General features: G+C 34.1%; 1 protein-coding gene across 5 annotated transcripts in view; it reads right to left on the bottom strand.

Annotated features, from left to right (window-relative positions):
• Positions 1-1,228: 1,228 nt before the first annotated feature.
• The window catches only part of RICTOR (RPTOR independent companion of MTOR complex 2), a 128,043-nt gene continuing 105,299 nt past the window's right edge, over positions 1,229-23,972 (bottom strand). For 2 of the 5 annotated variants that reach the window (XM_032626312.1, XM_032626316.1), the window contains 10 exons: positions 23,378-23,607; positions 20,936-21,944; positions 20,578-20,649; positions 16,932-17,109; positions 16,077-16,161; positions 15,065-15,298; positions 7,681-7,836; positions 7,224-7,347; positions 5,816-5,954; positions 1,229-5,694 (listed from right to left, as the gene is read on the bottom strand). In XM_032626312.1, the coding sequence (XP_032482203.1) occupies positions 5,620-5,694; positions 5,816-5,954; positions 7,224-7,347; positions 7,681-7,836; positions 15,065-15,298; positions 16,077-16,161; positions 16,932-17,109; positions 20,578-20,649; positions 20,936-21,944; positions 23,378-23,607 (2,302 nt within the window). In that variant the 3' untranslated portion in view covers positions 1,229-5,619. The remainder of the gene's footprint in view (positions 5,695-5,815; positions 5,955-7,223; positions 7,348-7,680; positions 7,837-15,064; positions 15,299-16,076; positions 16,162-16,931; positions 17,110-20,577; positions 20,650-20,935; positions 21,945-23,377; positions 23,608-23,972) is intronic. The other 3 variants (XM_032626314.1, XM_032626313.1, XM_032626315.1) reach the window with 3 other exon arrangements.

The following is a 23,972-nucleotide window of genomic DNA, read 5'->3' as shown; positions in this document are numbered from 1 at the left end:
ACATGTTCACACTCTGATTTCAGACTTTCAGCCAACAAAAGTGTGAGACATAAATTTGTTGTTTATAAACTGCCCAGTCTGTGGTATTTTGTTACAGCAGCCCAAATGGAGTAGGACAGTACTTTTTAAAATTTTTTTAAACTTTTTATTTTGTATTGGAGTATAGCCAATTAACAAGGTTGTGATAGTTTCAGGTGCACAGCCAAGCAACTCAGCCATACCTATACATGTATCCATTCTCCCCCAGACTCCCCTCCCATCCAGGCTGCCAGGTTGCCACTGAACAGAGTTCCCTGTGCTATACAGTAGGTCCCTGTTGGTTATTTTAAATATAGCAGTGTGTACATGTCGATCCCAAACTTCCTAACTATCCCTCCTTCCACACCCTTCCCCCCTGGTAACCATAAGTTAGTTCTCTAAGTCTGTGAGTCTGTTTGTTTTGTAAATAAGTTCATTTGTATCGTTTCTTTTTAGATTCCACACATAAGGGATATCACAGGATATTTTTCTTTCTCTAGGACAGTACTTTATATACCAAAGTTTTTAAAAATGAAACAAACTGTCTGAAGTTCAGCTATATCATCACAGTTTTCAGAGGTGAGCTGTGTGATGATGGTTAAGTGTGCTTTTAGTTTATTTGGGGGCCAACTACGTTTTTGTTGAAAAACAATAGTAGAAGGCAATATGAAAATGATACACATGTGCTTAAAAACCAAACTATCCAAAACAAATCTATTTCTGAATACATTTTACCACATTTAATCAACTGTAACAGACCCTAGCTTTGACATTGAATTTTATTCTCCAGGCTTGTAATTCCCCTTGTGGTATTTTCTTTTGCCACTAGGTGGCTGTAGGTTACCTTACCTGATCCAGGCCAGTTTCTGTGTGAGAAATCAAATAGCTTATACAGAAAAGTTACCATCATACCATCATTGCTCATTTTGTATATTAATCACTAAAAGAATCAGAATTGTTCTATAGATCGATCCACTTTTTCAAACCCTTTACAATAAACTGCAGTTAAAAAATAAAAACTGTAAAGATATTTGATTAGATTATGAAGTGTTTAGAAAGTATAAATAGCTATTTTAAAACATTTGGAACAAGCCACTATGTGTTACTGAACCAGATTCGTAATTATGGTACCTAAAAGTCACTTTTACCAGCCTCAGTGGTACATAAATCGACACTGATGGTTTTAAAATTTCAAATAGAATGACACAAGTTTAAGAATTTTTAAGTACATTTTATTAAGAATGTATCCCTTTGATAAGATTATGCTTCAGGAGGCTTTTAATGCCCTTGACATAAAACTGTACACATTATACAAAAACAAGAAAACCACAAAAAAAAATCAAGGTGAGCAAAACCATTAGAGGACAAACCTTATTTAAATTATACACAACTCAATGAAATATTCTTACGGAAAATATATAAATACTTTTTCTTTCTATGTTACAGTTATACAATATAAATCAGATTTCAATGTCTGTTCAGTGACCTACAAACACCAGAACCTCCAAATATGTAGCAGCGTATTACTAAATAAAAAAGAAAATTTTGTGGTTAGGGAGCATTAAGTCAGATTTTTTTCACAATCCCTTACCACTTTTCAAAACTAATTTACACCATTTGTTTTACAATGCAGCTTTAGGGTTTCTGACAGGCCAATAATGGAACATTTTCAACTATTATCTATGAAAGTTTTAATCTCCCCCCTCCTCTGCCCCAAGACTTTGCATTTTGTGCTAAATCAACCTATTTAGTGGCAAAATTACAAGATATACTTTTTTGGCATAAATTATATTTTTCAAATTAAATATTTTATAAAGAAGGTCAAACAAAATGTGCAATTTATGCATGCTGTGGCATAGCTATCCACCTATATTACAAAAATACTCTAAAGGGGAGAAAATCCACATTCTGTGTGAGTCATAAAACACTACTATGAATGAAAACTACCCTGGGAACCTAAAACTAAAAGAAAAAACAAATGCTCCTAGAAAGATTCTCACAGATTTCAATATTGTCTGATAAGCACTGCTATTAATTTTACCGGTATGCTTTTATAATCAAACTCTCACTGTAGTGATACTCTTGAAATGAAGCTGGTAATAATGTATTCCCTGAATGGGGAGACAAGGGAGACCTTTCCCAACTTACATTTTGGAAAATGTGAAATGTTCTTTTACTCCAACAGCTCTTCTCATAAAACTCTCTCAATTGTTTCTTTTTTCCCATGTTCAATGGATTGTGAATTTGAGACCAAACTGGAAGCACAGGACAAAAGGGGGAAAACCTTACTTCCAAAGGACCTTTCCCAAGGTAGTTTACAAAGCTCCTCTCACACAAAATTAGCACCTCACTCTTACCATGCAAAACTAACTGCAGTTATAATTTGGATGACAATTTGATTGCTTTTTATTGCTTAATGATCTGTGCTTTAATGTGGGAATAAAAGGCATCCTCTGAATGGAATGAAAAAAAATTTATATAAATAGCAGGAGACAAATCTAAATAAGCATTCCCACCTCACTGCTGAACACTCTGCCATTGTAATATGCCCAGAAAAACTCAGCTTTAATTACCTCAAGCTCTGGATAAAAGAGCTCAAAACTATTAAAGCCACCCCATTTCAAAAGGACTCACACACCTGATGTTAGAGTAATTACCATAATAAAGTATATACCTTCAAAGAGCCTCTTTCAAAGTCAATGTCTTACAGAATGCCCTTATGCTACCAATCTTCATTAGAAAATTTTTTATTAGGGAGAAAAGACTTTTTCCCTCCTCAAGTCTATCTAAGCATAAATAGGAAGTAAAAGTATAAGAAATTTTAGACCATATTTAATTACAAATACTAATTTCTAATTTCCTTATTTATCAGTATTTACTTATTAGTATGTGAAGCTGAAATCTGTTCTTGAAAAAAATTTCAATTAGAAATGACAATTCACTTTACAATTAGAAATTCACAGTTTACAACCAGCACAACTGCCCCAATTCCTCCAAATTATTCAATAATTACCAGTAGTACAAATTTATATGGACTAAGATTAATTCTAAAATCTTGGAAAACTACAGTATTGACATTATTTTGGTATTTTATAGTCTGGTAATATCTATTACATATAGGTGCTTTTCTCAATTATTTCTATTACCACTGACAACATTCCTAACCTTTTCTGCTATAATTTAATATTTTAAACACTTAAGTAAATCACTTGGCACCGCATGTGAGCATTTTTCATCACAGAAGTCTACTTTTATACAAATAAGTACTTAAAGGAAACATATTAGACCTGTCAGTGAAACATGAATAAACCAAATAGCACTATACATTTAAGTATAGACATCTTTTTTTCATAGATTACTGAGAACCACAAAGCTCTGTCTCCCCAAACTAAGTGCTATAGGCAAATATTATGATATATACACACATCTTTCAAAGTAATAATCAAAAAAACTGTTCAGGCTAATAGTAATGAAGACTTCATTTCAGGATGGATGAGTGAGGTGGGGTCCAGGGATGGGTGTGTGTGTGTGTGTGTGTGTGTGTGTAACAAAAAATTTACTGTTAACTTTTGAGGGATTAAACCACAGATTTTATATTAACTGAGGTAGTGTTTAAAATGAATGTCTAAAATATGTTAATCCCATTATTCATAAGATTACTACATCACCTCCTTTGGAGTTTTTAATCACTATTTGGTCTAGTATCTCTGACATTGGTTCTCTGGAAGGCAGTTTAATCATCCAAGACCAAAGACCAAGGTGACAGGCAACGTTCTTAGAAGTACTGTTAACATTTAAATAAACACTTGGGTTCAGTGATAAATTAAAGTTAAAAAAAAAAAAGCATTTCTTTTATCTTCAATTGTATTTTATGAAAGAAAATCTGAAGAACCACTTTTTAACATAAGCAGAAGCTTACAGCCCTTATCTGCTTTGTTATAATGTAAGTTGCTACACAGTGCACATAAGAACAATTCACTGAAGTGCAGTCAAAGAGGTGTTATGAAGTGAGATGAAATGCTTCATCCCAATTGGAACTTTCAGTGCCAGTATATTAAAAAAAAAAAAAAAAAAAAATCTCTGTGAGTTACATTTTCTAGTTCACAGGGTTCTTTACAGAGATCTCAAAGAACAAGCCCATTATAAAAAGGATCTGTAATATGGGAAGATAGTAATCCATGTACTATGACTGTCAGAGCTGATGCATAACTGTAAAAATGGTCTAAACAAATGAATTAAAAAGGGTCCTAATCAGTCCAGCTGGGTTTTTTTTCTATTTATATATAGACCTCAAAAAAGATAATCCTTTCATTTACAAGCATCTAATGAGGATGGCCATGCTTTTTTATATACAAATTTGCATATATGTTTAATTCCTGTAAAGATTTCCAAATAGTTTTTAGACATACACAAATTAAACACACAAATAAACAAAACCTTGCCCTCATCAACTTAATTTTGCAAATGTGATAAAGGCAATTACTGTACTCATAAACTCACCTATCACTGCATGTAGTTTGTGCAAAACAAGAACACTGATATAAAAATTAAATTACTGCTGCTTTAAAATTTGGTACTTAAGGCTTTTCACTACAATTTTTAATCGTAATAGTAAGTTTCATTAATGATTTTTTAAAAGGAACTATGGCTTTTCTTTTCCCATGGAATGTATAAGTTGTAGGCAAACTTATCTTTTCCTCAAGAGATGCAAGATTTTATTTAATGCTTTCTTTTGCTTTAGGTCTAAATTAATAGTGCTTGTTCAAGTTACGGTTTAAAATGGTGATATGGGAAGCTGATGAAAATGGAAGTCCACTGAAAATATATGCATTCTATGAATGGAAAATACTTTGAATTATAAAATAATTTTCTGATTTTAATCAGGAACTGTAGTGAAAAACCTTAATTAGTTCAAATAGCCTACAATAACACATTGCAACAAAACTGAAGAGATGGAAAACAAGAAACTTTATGTAAGTCTAGTAATGTAAAAATAATTTATAAGTCCTGGTTGTTGAGGCTCTTCTTTCGCTGTGAGGCTACAAACCTCTGAAGTAGTGTTATAAACATGAAGAAAAAAGTGGAAGGGCCAAAGATCCCCCTCTAATACCAGCAGTTACAGCACACCCCATTGTGCTAATAGGATGCACCCTCAGAGACACTGATTCCTAGTTTCCACAAATTAGTTAACAAACAAGGCATCTTTATATTTACCCTAAAAAAAGAATTCAGAAATAACGGTGTGAAGGGTGCTTCTGCATATCTTATTATTGTTCCACTGTTATTATGCTCTTAAAATGAAAAAATAGAAAACCTATGTAGGTATTCAGTGCTTGGCTCTTGCATACAATGGTAACTAAAACTCTTAAAACTGTGGTAATGAACAATGAACCCCTAAAAGGGCTCAACGGGGGAGAGAGGAAGTTGTTTCGGTTAGGGAAGTCCGCAGTTCCAACTGCTCATGTACCAGTAATTGCTGAAACAGCGTAGAGAAGATACTCCTATCTCTGCTGCCCAGTCAATCGGCATTTTCTGAGGCTTTTAGAAGTCCACAAATATGAATATATATAGTATACATCTATATACATCATAAATATGAGGTCAGGATTCAACAGATGTATCAACTATAGGTTCCTTTGGTGGTGTTGCCAAGACAGCCTCTGCTTCTTCATGCATCTAGAAAAGAAGTGGTAAATTATTAATGACTTTCTAGTGTATCAACAGATATAATCTTTTAACTTAATTCAAAGAGAATTATTTTTGAAAGATAAAGTTCAAAAGTACAAATCCTACTTACTTGTAAAAACTGTACATCCTGAAATAATTCTTGTATGAACCTCCGACATGGAAGTCTAAATGTGCAGTGTGACAGCAAATGGGAAACCTCAGAGTAAAGGCATATGTCATCAAATGTTTGAGGATACTTCTCCTTAATTCTAAAATGGAAGAAAAGACTAGGATGTGATAAAAATTATAATAATGACTTTGCTATTTTCTTTCAAAATATCACTTTTAAAATATCTTTTTCCTCCAAATATTGATTAAGTGGCACATCTGGGTGATGGCATAAGAATATAAAATAGTAAATATTCCTACCTCACACTTACATTAGCTATTTTAAGTTTGGGATTATCTCTTAAAATGATAAAAACACAAATACTTCTTGGAAAGTCAGAAATATTCTTTATCACTGGCATGAGAAATTACAAAATTTATTTATCAGCCTAGGATAACTCAAGTATTTTCAAAACTAAGTTTTAAAATAGAAATAAGTTTTTAAAGTTAGACTGAAATTATTAATATCCTTGACTGGGCTCTCTCTCTAAATCTTTCAAACTTTAACAGTGGCTTTTAGCTGGCAGAGCATCTCAGAGTCAGTGGTGGTGTGGGGTAATGTACAGATTAAGGACACACTATACTTAGAGCTTCTGACCAGGAGGTCTGCAGTGGGACCCTGGCATCTGTGTTACTATTAATTTTGTAAAGCCCCACAGGAGACCCTGAGGTGCATTTTTTTTTTTTGAGGACCACTGCTTTAAATAGTGCAAATCAGAGATGTTGAAGATTGCCTGAGTTTTCTTTTATCATGTTGCTGTGATTTAGAAAAGCAATAAAAATTCTGCAACTTTTATTAAAAGAAAGGAGTAAAAATAGGGAAAAATTAAACCAAGAAAATATCAACTTATTTTTATGTATGCCAGCTTTTCTTAAGCTTTATGGTCTCAGGATACCCCTACTTTCTTAAAAATTACTTGAGAACCCCACAAATTTTATTTTTTGTGGGTGATAGCCATCAATAATTACCATACAAGAAAGTAAAACAGAAAATTTCAAAATATTTATTAATTCATTTAAAAAATAAAATTATTACATGTTAACATAAATACATATACTGTAATGAAAAAAAACTATATTTTCCAAAACTAAAAAAGTGAGAAGATTGGTAGTGTTTTACATTTTTACAGATCTCTTTAAAGTCTGGCTGAATAGAAGACAGCTGGATTCACATACCTGCTTCTGCATTCAATTTGTAACCGTACGCTAGTTTGGTTGACGTATGTAAAGAAAATCTAGTCTCACTCAGATATGCCATGCAGTTGAGAACCACTGATGTAAGCTAATTAGTCTAACTTTTGAAGTATTTCAAATATCTTTTTCACCATAAAAAGCAGAACAAAGAATACTCATGCTCATAGCTTACTTACGTTAAAAGCCCAGTTTCATGACATTTAGTTGAAACTGAACTACTCAAATTAATGACTAATCTCAGAACTTCTTTGCGAAGGAGTATACGGCACATTGGTGTATCATCTGGAATTGTTTTAACACCTGAAGAGAAGATTAAAATATTTTATCTATATCACAATAGAAAAGTATTATAACTCATGGAATTTGTTTTTTCAACTCTACCAAATATATAAAACTGAGATAAATTGCATGTGACCTGATAATCATTTTGGGAGCAAAATTCTTTCTAATGAAAGCAGATAGCTAAGAGGGTATGTATCAGCAGCTGATATAGGTGCAACAGTTATCTAAACATACATCAGTAAAACTGACTTGTCATAGTTATGAGACAACTTTAATTAACAGTATGTATCTACAACAACAGACTAAGTATAGTTATATTAACAGGACTTGGATTTAAATCTGAAAACTTACCTAGTAGCAATTCTGTGCTTTTGGTGCTGCTGGCTGATCCTTCTTGAGACACTCCATCACTGCATCCAGAAATGCCCGAAAATTTAGAGGGAACTACTTCTAAGGGATTATGGATAGTCTGCTCACACCAATCAGAATATGGAATGTCTTGAAGGTCTGAAGAAAAAATTAAATCAATTAACAGATCATAATGGCTTAATTCCTATGCTTGCACTGTATACTAAAGAAGAGATGATTCCTTGTAATCTCTTTCCAGTCTTCAATAATTATTTTCCCTGATGAAGATTTTCAAAGTAAATTCAGACCACTCAGATAGTAAAATTTGTTAAATTCTAAAGACATTTATACATAAAATTTTATACTCCTAAATTATAAAAAATACATAAATATGTGTTTATTTAAAGAATTCAAATAAAGATGTATACAGAAGAAAAAATGAAGGTACCTTATCTACCCCCTCTCCCATCCCTCCCACCCCCAAACTAAATACCCCTCTCTTAAATATATAAAAATTCACATATTTGCTATTTTAAATTTCTCTTTCTTGCTCTTTTGGTGTATAAGTGGGATTATACTGTATCTATTATTCTATCACTTGTTGTTCCCACCATTTAATAATTACCAATATTAGAATCACAGTTCCCTGGGCTTATCAGTTCCTTCCTTAGAGTTAAATTTACTATACTACCCATGCATTGCTAAGGTATACTCCTAGATGGGATTTTAAGGTCAACCAAACATCTTAGTGCTGTTAAAATGACATCAATGTTTTTTATTTAAAAATTTCCTGAGCACTTGAAGTGATTAGAGCAAATGGAAATCAGAAAGTCTTTGGTTATCCTTTTAGGAAGTAACATTGGGCAACCCAGAAAATCATGCAACCTCAGTAGCTACAAAAGAGATTGAGAGAGAAGAGACACACTCAGCCAGAAGGTGAGACCTCTTGATAGCTAGTTCAGTCCTCTTTCCACTACAACACATTGTCAGAGTATTAAAAAGAGCTTTTAAAAAAGCTTTTAAAAAGTCCAGGAAACTAGACCAATGTAAACACACACTACCTCTCCCTATGCTGTTTTCAACAGAATAGATATCACCACCTCATCTCATCTTTAAGCACTTCCTAAGATTAATATTTACATAGTACTAAGCGGAATATGCTTTGGTTCCTCAGAAAATCAATTTAGCATAGCTTTGATATTAAGGAAATCATGCATCTGTCAGGCACTTAAAAGTAATGTATGGTACTTAAATTATACATTGATTTAAAATATAAAACTACTGCCAAAAGATCTGAGAACTAAAGATGTACTTAAAAACCAGCAATGCTGAATAACCAGGTAAGAGATGACTATGTTATTTTAGACTCAGTTGATGAGCTTGCCAGGGAGTAAAATGACAAAATATTCCAGTGCAAGGAACAATAAGAAAATTATACTTCTTTCAATCAACATGTTTCTGAAAAGTTATAAACTAATTCATTTCAGCCTCACCTTCAACCAGTGATGACTCCTAACATTTCTAACCTGTTACAACCACATCTTATTTCTAAAGATATCATTCATTCTCATTAAAAAAAAAAAAAAAAATCATGAGTCTAACTAAGCCAGGCCAAAAGAATTAGTTTCTCCCATTGGAAGACGTGAAAAAGCATCCTAAGTATAGTGATAACAGAAGGCTTTTACTACATGGGGTATTTTTTTGTGTAAAACCTGCTATAAACCATAAGAATAAATTTTTTAATGAAATAATTACATGTGCTAAATGGAAACTTCAGAGAACAAGTGGGTAGAATATAGGCACTATTTATAAATTGGCACAATAAGGAGAACCAAAACTTCTTGAAACTGGGAAAGGACCAGCTAGTTGGCCTCCTTCTTCTTATGCATGGAAGGTGATGTCTAGGACTCCGCTGAAGGCAAAACTGTGCATACTATATTGATGATACTGACTTTTAGGGACCTTTATTTTCTATCTTCTCTTAAAAAGTATTCAATGCAATGATACTTATACTTTTACTCAACACATTTTATTTCAAGATTATTTTTAATTTGGATGAAGTATTATGTCCATAAACTGAACCATTTTATCTATGTGATTGATGTTTAGTTTCTTCATTGTAGTTGTTTGCTTTTACTGCTTCCTCTCTTTTTAATTAACAATATTCTAGCTCAGCCTTATTTTATCTTTTAATTAAAAATGGAGACATGAAGCATAGGACAGACGAGACTCTAAGAAACTGGATACCTTCTTTATTCCCTGTATCTGGGCATAAGGCTGACTCCAGCCACTATATGTGGGAAAGAACAAAAAGCTCTAAGCAAAAAATTACATAAGTCCATATGGGTTAATTAAGAAAAATCATAAGCTCAATTTTTCCTATCAGAAAGTAGTCAAGTCGCCAAATAGCTTATCTGAAATGCTGAAACAATTCTTTATGAAAAACATTAAGAATTTCTGTGAGGAGCTCTGTCTCTGGTAGATATACCCACCTGATCACCAGTTCCCCTTGGCAGCAGGGATGTAAAATGAAATGAACAAGGAGATTTTCCTTAGGGGCACAGTAAGATCATTCTAACTGACCTATCAGAATTTATGAAAGAATATTATTTCTAACATAAACAACTTACTGTGAGTTACCATTAACAGAGAGCCTACTGAATGTTAATCTTACATGTTAGTAAGTACCAAAACCACACCATAAGGCAGGTATCGTTATTCCTATTTAGAGATTTAAGAAAAAATTAAAAGCTCAGTGAAACTAAGTAGATTGCCCAAGATCAGATAACTAATAAGATGGAAAAGTTTGGCTTTGAGCCTAAGTCTCCTTGATACCAAAACTCACACTCTGCTTTGTTTACACCAGGGGTCTTCAGTGTTTCTTGAAGCCCTGGCATTTCCTAGCCTCCTCTACCCCCAATTTTATACTTGGGCAAGGCTAGTAGATGGAGTGCCACCCCACTGTTCCCCTTACATCCTCATCTGCATACCACTGAGCTTTTGTATAGATTTTGATTGAAACATGGGTTTTACAGCTAAAATAATTTTGAAAACCACCACTGTCTCTTTAGGGCCCTCCCCTACCCCATGTAGTTTCTACCCACTCCTCACAAATTTGTCAGTTTAATAACCTAGACATTCAAACTGATCTCTTGCCATTATCTTTTATAGTTAGCTGATTTTTTTTCCAGTGCTCTCTCTTTCACAGATGGACTGGTCTACAACACTTAGAAGGTTTCCCACTCAGTTGGTTAGCTACACTAGGGCAAATGTGGTGGTATACATAAAAGTGGACCCAAAAGAAACATATAATACTAAATGTTGAAAGGCCAACATGTTGCCTTGCACACTAAAAAATACAATGCACAAGTATCTGTAAAGGTGGTAGACACAGAATAAAATGTTAGGAAATATCCTAATAGCCTTTCCATTGAGCTTTAACATTTTTTGAACAACTACCACTACCAACACTACCACCAGACTGAAAGTTTCAAAGAATGAAAAGTCTTGTGTTCAAGTCCTGACATCCCTTTAAAATGATCATTACATAGTAGAGGGGGGACAACTTCAGACTATAACTACAAAGCTACAGTAATCAAAACAATATGGTACTGGCACAAAAACAGAAATATAACATATAGACAAAGGGAAAAGAATAGAGAGCCCAGAAATAAACCCATGCACTTATGGTCAATTCATCTACGAGAAAGGAGGCAAGAATATACAATGGGGAAAAGAAAGTCTCTTCAATAAGTGGTGCTGGAAACACTGGACAGCTACATGTAAAGGAATGAAACTAGAACATTCCCTGGCACCATATACAAAAATAAACACAAAATGGATTAAAGACCTAAACTCCTAGAAGAAAACAGAGGCAGAACACTCTTTGACATAAATTGCAGTAGTATATTTTGGATCTGTCTCCTAGAGTAACTGAAATAAGAACAAAAATAAACCTAATTAAACTTAAAAGCTTCTGCACAGCAAAAAACAAAACAAACAAAACAAAAAAACACCCCATAAACAAAATGACAACTTATGGACTGTGAGAAAATATGTGCAAACAATGCTACTGACAGGGGATTAATTTCCAAAATATACGAACAGCTCATATAGCTCAGTATCAAAAAAAAAAAAAAACCCAAACAACCCAATCAAAAAATGGGCAGAAGACCTAAATAAACATTTCTCCAAAGAAGACATATAGATGGCAATGAAAAGGCCAACAGGCACATGAAAAGATGCTCAATATCACTAATTATTAGAGAAATGCAAATCAAAACTACAAGGTATCACCTCACACCAGTCAGAATGGCCATCATTAAAAAGTCTACAAACAGTAAACGCTGGAGACTGTGAAGAAACAGGAATGCTCCTACATTGTTGGTGAGAATGTAAATTGGTGCAGCCACTATGGAGGTTCCTTAAAAAACTAAAAACAGAGTCACCATGTGATCCTGCAATCCCACTCCTGGGCATATATCCAGAGAAAACTCTAATTGGAAAAGATACATGCACCCCAATGTTCATAGCAGCACTATTTACAATAGCCAGGACATGGAAGCAACCTAAATGTGCATCAACAGATGAATGGATAAAGAAGATGGAATATTACTCAGCCATGAAAAAGAATGAAATAATGCCATTTGCGGCAACATGGATGGACCTAGAGATTATCATATTAAGTCAGAAAGAGAAAGACAAATATATGGTACCACTTACATGTGGAATCTAAAAATGATACAAATGAACTTATTTACAAAACAGAAATAGACTCACAGACATAGAAAACAAACAATGGTTACCAAAGGGGATGGGGGGGGATAAATTAGGAGTTTGGGATTAATATATACACATTATTATATATAAAATAGGTAAACAACAAGGGCCTACTGTATAGCATAGGGAACTATATTCAATATCTTGTAATAACCTATGATGGAAAAGAATCTAGAAAAGAATATACATACACACACACAACTGAATCACTTTGCTGTACACTTGAAAGTAACACAAATATTGTAAATTATCTATACTTCAATTTAAAAAAATAGTATAGGAACTATTTTTTAATTATCTGCCAAGGAAAATAAAGACATCTCCTTTCTGATACACAAAATACTTAATATGGCTGATACCAGTGCTTCTCAAACATTCATGTGTACATGAATAACCTGGGCATCTTGTTAAAATGCTGATTCTGATTCTGCGTGTGGGGCAGAGTCTGCATTTCTAATAAGTGCTCAGGTGATACTGATGCTGTTGGTCTGCTGACCACACTTTGGGTAGGAAGGGCTCTGCAGGACTTGGTCCCTATCCATTTTTCTAGGCTGATTCTGTATTTCCTCTCCCTTTGCTTTCTGAGCTCCATTCCCACAGGTGTATTTTTAGTCCTTCCTACTTCCCATACTTGCTCCCATCAGAGAAGACCTTTGCTCATGCTGCTTCCTCTCCCTCAAAATTCTCTATACTCCTGTCTTCACTTAGGTTCTATTCATTCTTTCAACCACAGCTCAACAGCAATTCTTCGGAAGTCTCTTCTTTGATCTGCCTACTTGGTTATATTCCTTTGTTAATACCATGTACCTACCCTTGATGGCGTTTGTTACAAATGCAGTATTTATATTAATATTTGTGTACTGATTGATCGAGTGGTCAGTCAATCCATTTCCTTCTCCATTGGATTAAAGCTCAAAGAGTGTAAGAATAATATCTATTTTTCTCTCTCTCAATTGTTTTCCTAGCATCTAGTTTAATGCCTGATCCACAGTAGTGATGTAATAAATATTAAGTTGAATGCATAAATCCATAGAGGTTCAGTGACTTTTTAACAATTAGCCTGCCTCCCTTCATACCTCCAAGAGGGGTATCAATAGTAAACTGTAATCACTTCCCAATTAAGAGTTATTCTCCTCCCCACTTCGTATCACTAGAACAGGTGGAGGGGTTCTGATCCTGTGCCAAGGTGAGAGCCTTGCTGACTGCAGCAAGTCTTCCACAAGTCCCACACTTGATGTGACGCCACTTGATTACTAGCTCAGTAATCACAAATGGATTAGAACTAGCTGGGACTGTCTTGTGACTGGGTAATTAGGGAGCTGGCTTCCCTATCTCGTTTGATAAATAAAGAGAAAACACTTACATAGCAAAACTCCACAGTAAGTGCTTCATAAGTATTTGTTGAATGAGTAAATGAAGAAACAGAACTTAGAAGAACTAAAATATCATAAACAATGTATAGACAAATGATTTTAAATAGCATCTTCTTTACTGTGTACAATACATCAGAACAATAATGCCCAAACCTTTCGCTCACAGAAAATGAAAATAATTATAGCACTCTGGGTCCCTGGACAGGACTGTTCACAGTGGTAAGTGCCTAGTCCAAGGGTTTGTCAAACCCAGGCCCGACTGGGGCATGGAGCCACGGAGGGGATTAATCTCTCAGCACATCCATATCCTATTTGTGGATGTGGTACCACAGTGTGCTGCAACCCATCAGCTGGGAAGTTCTGAATCAGGATGCCATGGAGAAACGTGGATGAATGACCCAGAGAACTTTGGTTATCACTAGATTTTTTTGAGGGTGTCTAAGTGATATTCACCAAGAAAAGCTATCTACACATACTTATAAAAAAGCTGAATCCGGATCTGATTCATTCACTCCCTCACCAAAAAAATATTGAGTGCCTAGTATATAAAGCAGTAAGCAGCTGAGTATTAGAAAATAAAAATGAAAAGGCACGACAGACCATACCTTGAAGGAACTTATTGAGTAGAAGGGAAAAAAATAACCAAGCAATAATTATCATAAGAGATCTATGTACAAAGAGCAATGAAAGTAAAGAGGAAGAAGTGTCAACATACGACTAAGAGGGTCACAGAAAGCTTTGAAGATAAAACAGCCCCAACTCTGAGGATGAGGTGGGCTTGCCAAATGGACTGTGTGTGAGCTTGCATGTGTGTGAGGAGGAGAAGGCGCAAGAGGGAACAGTAGAGAAAACACACTCTTCATGCCTAGAACCATGAAAAAGAGCAGTCTGTTCAAAAAACATCTAGTCAGTAGCAGTGTATCAATTATAAGATAGGAGAATGGTAAAAAAAACAGTAGACAGATCACACAGAGTCTTGTGTGCTGGACTTGAATAGGCAGTAAAAAAAACTGTCAACAGCCTAATCCAAGGCAGTAGTATGAAAGATGAATTGGAAGGGGAAAAAACTGGAGACAAACTTACTAACATTCCCACAGGGAGATGCTGAGTGACCGTACTAAGGCTGAGGTAATGCGAATGGAGTAAGAGGGATGATCAATCGGGCTGGGAGATGACTTGTGACTGGAGCAGATTCAAAGGCAGGTGGGTTCATCTTGAAGGACATAATCACTCACCTGAATGACTACATATTGCACTCAGTTGGTTACTGGGCTGGAAACCCAGAATTTCAATACAGACACAATAAAGGCAGTTATCATCTGTATGTTCCTGTAGTCCAGTGTCTTCTGTGCTTTCTAAAAACAGAGAAGCATCTGAATGGATTGAATTCATTATTTCTGTAAGACTCATCTGCTGTCGTAGCAAGTGAAAAGAGTTTTTTACAAGACCTCCAGTTCCAGATGGAAGACCTGTGCATAAGTAAATATAAAACATAATCTGATGAAGATGGTATCAATGACACCTCTTTCAAGGTGCCTTAAACTATGTGAAATTTTAAAGAAGGGAAATTAGGGAAGAAAACCAGAACTCCTTTTATGATTCAAAATCTAACCTTAACTGGGGAGAAAAACAGGATAATTTGCTTTAAATTATGAAAATAATTAACATCAGCAGACATAGTACTTTAATATGGGGTTTTAAATACAAAATAAAAAATTAAGATTATACAATTAGGTATCATTTCAATTCTTAATATTTGTGTAATCAATTCTTAATATTTGCATAAAGAAAAGTAATAATTCTGAGTCTAAAGAGGTCCTTGTTAAGAAAAAATCATCAAGATTTTAAAGCTTTAAATTTGTGGCTGATACGCATATATTAATTAAAATACCACAGCTCATAGCAAAGAGAAATCATGTAATGTATAAGTACATTTTTCTCTCTCTCCTTTCCCCAAACAGCTGTTGCTTAGACCTATGAGTGTAAGTGTTAAAATTTTTTCATGTATTGTTTGTTTAAAACAGAAGCAACTGATCTGGTCTTTGTCTTCTTGAGAGGCTTGTTAGTTGGAAAAACACTTTAAGTCTCTCGCAAAAAAATACTGTGGTTTAATTTAAATTGACTCAAACAATTATTTTGCTATAATTTTTTAAGTTGACCCAAAAGTAAGTATACCTGAATTTTTAGTGTCATCCTACTGAAAAGAATTTTCTTTTTAATATAAAGAGAACAAAAACCATGCATTACCTCCTGCATCATGGGCAAACACTCTTGCACCTCGATCATCATGTGGAGGTATGTTTTTTGCCTGAAAATAGGGAATATCCTTTACCTAAAATAGATATGTCATGGTAAGTCCTGTTATAAAAATTCACTTTATGTATATTAGCATAATTAAACGAAATGTAATTTAAACAGAATTACTATAGCACATGAACCTATAATGAAAAGATACTGAAGAAGGTTAAATCACCAAAACTTGACAAAATAGCATACAACCCTTAAGGTCCTTATCTATTCTTGGTGACTTAAATGGATATTAAAATAATTATTTTAGAATTTATCTAAAATGTTTTTACACTTCTAAACAAATGTGTATTCTTTAGTACTATCTACCTTCTAGAGATTTGTGAGTATTTCATGGGATTAGCACAACATGTGGCTGCCATGTTTGGGATAAATAGGATCAAGGATTAAATAAAACAAGGAATACATTGTACATTTCAAACTTACACAATGTTATATGTCAGTTATATCTCATTTAAAAAACAATAAGGAATAAGTCAAGTGTGACTAAAAAGCAAGATTAGGCATTAAAATTTCTATAGAGAATATACTGGTAAAGAAATCAAACAAGATGCTGATTTAGTGTGAGGAGAAGGATAATGTGCTGGGGACTTAGAGATGCTAAATAAAAGAGTATAGAATAGTTGAGAAAAGTGAAATAATTCTCATGGTAAAATTTCTTTAAATAACACTGCCTAAAAATACCACCTTCCCCCAAATTAGTATTTGCTCTAAATTATAATTTCTAATAAGCAGTTATAGAATATGAAAAAAACCGTAAACCAACTCATAAGAAAACAATAGAATTTATGATACCTGGAATATATCATTGATGTCTACTGGAAGAGCAAGACCAATATAGTCATCTGAGCTACCATATGTTGCACTGGACACCATGGACCTCACTGAGGAGGATCGCTGCAGGGTATTTTGGTTAATAGGGCTTAATAAATCTTCTTTATCTAGCGAAGCATAACTTAAAGCTTTCATGAACCTATAATACCATTAAAAAAACTATATTAGTTTCTTGATTTGTTACAGCAATCACATTAAGAATTATAATTTATTTTCATACCTTCATAAAAGAAAGGAAGCTAGTCAAGTACTAAAGAGTGCCATCTTATTTACTGAGAACATATGAATACTTGAAAATATTTCTCTCTTATAAATTGATATATAAAGGGTCGTCAGTAATGTTGACTGTTGACCAAAAACAACTGTTACAGTCTCCCAGGTAAAAGTGAAAAGGTGAGCAATTAAGATAACTTTCAACATCTAGCAGTAAAAAATAAATTAAAAACTGACCTCAGAAAACAGAGGTATTATCCAAGAACTAACTTCACAACCATTTGAGACTGCTAGATTTGCTATCATACAAGTAAGGGCACGTCTACTAATTCTATTTAAGATTATTTTTATTAAAGTAAGGATAATCACTTATTCTTTGTGTGGTAATTACTTTATCAACATAAGATTTTGTAACACAGAAGACAGACACAAACCAGTAAAAATGGGACTCCCCTGGTGATGCAGTGGTTAAGCATCCACCTGCCAATGCAGTGGACACGGGTTTGACCCCTGGTCGGGGAATGCCACAGAGCAACTAAGCCCGTGCGCCACAACTACTGAGCCTGAGCTCTAGAGCCTGCATGCCACAACGACTGAAGCCCGTGCACCCTAGAGCCTGTGCTCCGCAACAAAAGAAGCCACCACAATGAGAAGCCTGTGCACTGCAACAAAGGGTAGCCCTCGCTCGCCACAACTAGAGAAAAGCCCGTGCACAGCAACGAAGACCCAACACAGCCAAGAATTAAAATAAAGTACACATCTAAAAAAAAACAGTAAAAATGGTATCATATATAAATATTACAAGAGACAGTTTTATATGAAGCACTGATATTTCCTCAATGCATTCCTTACCAGTGATTCCATAACATAGAATAATGACATTTCCATAAGATACACCTTTCTTATACAGATTTTTATTCATGCAACAGACATGCTAAGATATTTATCATACGCCTGCTTTGTATATACAAGGCAGTATACAAGGTTCCACACTATATGTATACTGCTATTTGAAAACTCAAGTCATTTAAAATGTAATAACATACCCTGGTATTAAAATGAAGAATTATTTTGAAAAGAACACAAAATAATGTTTTATAAATAGTAGCTATTAAAATTATCATAGCAAAACCCACTGATTTCTACGAATTTCCACCTAAAAACCACTCATAATTGAAATTTACAAATTTTATAAAATAGGTCAGTAGTTTTTAAATTGTACTCTGTTATACCTCTGTGATTCCCGAGAACTCTTCAAAGACTACTGGAGTGAAGGGGAAGAAATTACTGGAATACTCACCTCCACAATACCTATTTCAACCAGAATAGCTCTGTTTTTACATATTCTACGTTTTGGGTTTCCATAGCAATGTTTTTGTGAAGAAAGGTTTCTCTACTTAAAAAGCGACATTTAAAAAAAGCTTAAAACCACTTGATCTAGTCCAATCTCCACTAGATTAGGCAATTGAGGCCTACATACTGCAAAATTCATGAACTTTACCATACAGATTTACCACGGTAAACAATTGAGAGGTTTGCCTGGGTTTGTTCTGCATTGATGAGGCTTGCAAAACTTTTGAATTCCAAGCAGATGAGACATTATAGCATAATTTATGGAACTTTTTCCAAGTTCACTCATTCAGTGCCAGGATTATAACTCAAGATTAAGGATTCCTACTTCAGTGTTTTTTCTGCTATGCCCCAAGGAAATACTCAGTAAGATATGGTTTTTAAGAATGCTGGATTCATGCTAACCATTATACCATAGGTATCAGTATGACTACTCTTCTAATTTTATAAGAAAAAAAAAAATCTTCTCAGCCTAGATTCCAAACTATTATTTTACAGTAAATGTGTAGTTATCGTCCATCATTTTCATTTTCTCTGAACTAACCAAAGGAAACAAGTGGGAATAGGAAGACTAATGTATACACAATTTTTTCCTCCCTGGAACCCAGTACACAGTTAAGTACTAAACACAGTTTGAAGAATAAGTGACAGATTTGACCAATATGAGATTTTTGTTAAGCCTCATGCCTCTGTACAGCTGTTTCTGTTTCTCTTGACTGCTCTTTCTTTTTTTTTCCCCTCCCAAGAAATTAAAAACATCTATTAATCCTTTATAGTGCTGATAACTTGGCATTTTATTCCAGGAGTAAGATTTCCAAATATCCTTCTCTTGATCTAACAGAGAATACAGGAAATAAGATCCTAAGAACCCAGAATGATTAGGAAATAGTGATTTGGAATAGTTGTTTCTGGTTTATTCTAATGAATATTTAAGCAATGAAACTTTTTATCTGTGCTTTAATCAGTTTAGATAGAAATGCCTGCTTCAGTGAGACAGAATAACCCTAACTGGGTGCTTCAGAGTTAACAGCACTTTGGTTATTGTACTGAGCTCTAAGATGGTGGTACCCTTACTGCTTATTTTGGTGTGCTACATTACTGCCCCTGGCTGAATGCTACTAGCTGCTGTAGTCTCTGAGTTTCCAAATACTTCGTTGTAGTATAAAAGTTTCCTCCTTTGCCACCAATTTTATCAGCTCTCCTTTCCTGTCACAGTGTCCCTACCAGTAGAAGCTTATAACTGTTGCTTCCATAGGCCTGAAAATCTGATATACAAACTTGTTAGAATAAACATCAACAAACTATGAATGTGGGTCAGAGGTACTTCCTTTGAATAAAATCTGTGAAGTTCACTGCATAGGTTTATACTAGTGAGCTGTTGGGAGGGATGAGGCTGTCAGGTAGATAAGACATTACTGCATAATTTATGAAATTCTACCAAAGGGAATATAATTTATTATTTGCTACAAGGGATCTCTTCTACTAAATGTGTTAACATTCCTGAAACAAAATTGCTTAAAAACTTAAGAATTTGGTTATATAAGAGCCAAATGGATTACATGAAAGAAATAACTATCAATAATAATAGTGATGATGATGATGATGATAACAGCTAACTTTCATTGAGTGCTTAGTATGTGCTAGGCACTAGTCTCAGTACTTGACAAATACTAATCCATTTAATAAATGAAAATGAACAATCTAAAACTAAAGAAAGTTTTTAGAAGTATTTGGTCCAACAAAAAAGGAAGGTATAGAAATTTTTGCAACAATAAAATTTAACACTGCATATCTTTTATAGGTAAAATCTACTACTTTGACCAGCTTGATATAATCTTTAGATATGGCATAGAAATCTCCCAAATGCTCCTGAGCACAGGCAAACTGCTATTGCTGAATTCTGAGGGCCAAGTAATTCATTTAATGTTCACTTGGTTCCTACTTAATAATCACAGCTACTTAAACTGAAAAGAATTATACTGAAATTTTCAGTTATCTTAAAAAAAAAAAAAAAGTCAACTTTTGGAGCCTTAAATTGACCTACCTGAAAAGGTTGTTTGTTATTGTAGGTCTTAAGCTCCTGATTCCCCCGACATGCTTCTTTTTAAAATCGATCCTTGCAGAAGCGAGAAATAAATAAAAAAAAGCTTGTGACTTATGTGTCATTGTAAAGCATATATGTTTATTTTCAGGACCTAAAGGAGTTTCTTTTCCCCCCTCGCAGCTGCAAGAATCCATTTCAAATCATATCGGGTAACTAGGAGCTTATAGCCTACTATAGTAAACAATTATAATAGGTCAGTTCTGAGGTTTACGTAGATGTAAAACCTGGCTAATGCTTTACATTTAAGTCTGTTAAAATGCAAACATTATTGTTCATTTTAAAATGTATATTTGCTCACCTGCTTGGTGTTAACCTGGACTCAAAGCTGTTGGCTTTCATGGTGATGGTATCAGTAAACAGCACATCTTTTGCTGGAGACGCCAAAGCTTCAGAATGAGATAAGGATGGATGCATTCTTTGCTGCTGTAATCTTTTCAGTGTAGCGTAGCCAAAGGCATCTCTAGAACTTGTGTAACTAAAGTTACAGTCTGCTAGACTTTTAATTGTAGCAATAGAGGGTGCTTTAAGGGACTGTGCTCTTCTAGGAAGTGTATGAGAAGAACCTGGAGGCACCAGGGACACTGAGTTTGATTTAGAGAGAGAGAGATGGTTAGACTGTGGCGTCAAATAGTGGCTTGTCTTAACAGTTTTAGTACTTACCACAGTACTCATACTTCCACAGTCAGTGTCCACAGTCGTAGCATCTACACCTACTGTCTCTCGTGAAGGACTTGAGCTCATCGAACTTATGCCACTTGTTGTAGTGTCTGTATTAAAACTTTGGCTACGTATCTTCATATGTGAGCTCGCTGAACTTTCTACAACTAATCTCTCTCGGCTTGTGTTTTCTCTGTGATTCTCTGTACCAAGACTCTTGGTGAATTTTAAGTCATTCTCTCCAATACTTGGAGTACTACCAGTGTCTTCAATGTGCTTATTCCCAACAAATGAAGTTTCTAATTGTAATGTTTTCTGTACTGTGGATATGGGTGTGAAATCATCACTATGATTAAAGTCAACACTGGGCTCTGTAAGCGTTCTGATCCGCCTGTTGCTTGTCTTATTTTCAGATGACAGTTTCCCTCCTTTTGGATCACTGCTACTACGATGTTTTTTATTAGGCAAAGTAAGCGAATTTAAGATACGATTCTTCACAAGTTTACTAGAAGCAAAGAAAGGGAATGAATTTTTATCCTTCATAGGTCCAGATCGATCATAAAATGCTGGCTCTGCATCTTCATTGATATCAAGGAAAAATGTACTAGTAGAGCTGCTGCCAAACCGGTCATCTTCCATTATGAACATACCTATGATCAAAGGATTAATAAAAGCAGATAAAAAAGGACAAATAATCATAGTAACTATTAGTGACATAATTCAGGAAATTTTTGTTTAATAGTCACCTGGGGAAAAATTTTTCAAAAATAAAGAGTTAGACTGCTGAGCCACATAAAAAGAGCTTCCTTGAGACCCAGAATTTGTCCTTGAATAAAATATAAAATTTGTCATTAGATGATCTTCTGTTATTTCCAAAGAAAAACTACAGAACTCATTATGTCACAGCTTGCATAAAGTTTCTGTTATCTCAGTGAGTTTCCAAACCCTCCAAATATTAAAGATAAAATTAAAGGCAAAAAGGAGACTTGACCCTGGATATTTACTCAGTTGGTACAGATTCCTGGTGGTTTATTCCTCAAATCACAACAGGCAAGAAAAATCAATCTTATAAGAAATGAATGTCCAATCTTAAGCAAACTATACTTACAAAGAACCGAGTCACAACATTTTAAATTCATGTTTAAACCAATTATATTTATTTCTCACTTTGCCTTAGAAACTAAGAAACTCATCTAAATTCAGGGCCTCTAATAAAAGACTCAATCCAGGTGCCTAATGACATCTATGGGATTTTATTCTATTTTTATTTTTAATTTTCTGTTGAATAGTTATAAATTACTTCAAATATATTCTGAAAGAAGGCAAAATAAAATCTTAAACTTGCACACTGCACTGTATTTCCATATTTTGCCAATTCTAAGATGCACATTTTTCACACTTAAAATCTCTAAAATCAGCATGCATCTTGCAATAGGCAGCATTTTTTTTTTTCTTAAACAGTGGTGCATATTATAATTTATGGTATCTTAGATCTGGTGAAATATGGTTTGATAAATATTGCACTATCTTCTTTAAAAAAAAAAGTGTCTAAAATTTTCTGCACCTAGTAGCATTTAGCACAGGGCTTAAAACCGCAAACCATTTTTCATTTAATTGATTTTTGATACTCCATCTTTTAACAGTTTCGCTAATTTTAAAATTTAGCTCTTCTTTCAAAGATGAGTATATGAATATAATATCTCTTAAATATATTCTAGTTCAACAACCCTATATCTGAAAAATGAACAAAAGAATTAGGTAAATGAAGAAAGTAGATGAATAAACATTTACTTATTAGAAATTGCAAAAAAGGGGAATGGGTCTTCTGGGACATGGCTTATTATTTAACTCTGTAAGTAAACTCTATAAGCCTTTTCCAAGGCCTATTTAGAAAGCAAAGGGAGAGAACAATGTAGGCTGGTAACTATATTCCCTGTTGTGAAAAGATATGCATTCTCCAAGACACTATTACTGCCAAATTATCTCAGAGAAAAGTAAATTAAGAATGTAAAATTCATTTAAATTTCGATATCACAAGTGTTAGTTTCGGCTAACTTTATTATGACCCTGTCACAATACTCACTTGATGGCGCAGATTCACTTTCACTATTATGTCTAGAGCTGGTTGACTCTGAGTTCAAACTCAGAGTGCTTGGAACAGATGAGAGTTCATTACAGAGTTGTTCTACATCATCTGGAACCACAGGCCACAGATGTTTGCGACTGTGCCTTACAGCATCCCAGTTGTGACATTTTAGAATATCACAGCCTTGTTTGGTTTTGGCTATGAGCCCAAGCACATATACACAGGTCCTGTAAGTAAAAGATACAGTAATGACAGTTTATAATTCCAAACTGAGATTTCTTAAAGCAACCATAAAATATTAGTTTGCTATATGTACATTTGCGCTTTCTTTAATAGCCATTAAAAATAACATGAAAACCTTCATAATAAAAATATTAATTCAAGGAAAAAATCTAAAAGAACATATTGTGATCAGGGAAAAAATATATATACATTAGCTTTTATGAAATAAATTTGGAATATTTGCACTACTAGATTATTTGGACACACTATACTCTGTTTATCTGCAAGGTAAATGTCAATATTACAATGATAAGAATAAAATATCAATAATATTAATAAACAAGGAGTTCCTTAAGATGTTTAACCTGAT

This window comes from Phocoena sinus, chromosome 3 (genome assembly GCF_008692025.1).
Source record: "Phocoena sinus isolate mPhoSin1 chromosome 3, mPhoSin1.pri, whole genome shotgun sequence".
NCBI lineage: Eukaryota > Metazoa > Chordata > Mammalia > Artiodactyla > Phocoenidae > Phocoena > Phocoena sinus.
The sequence above is the reverse complement of the archived record's forward strand: the minus strand, read 5'-3'. Positions and strand labels throughout refer to the sequence as shown.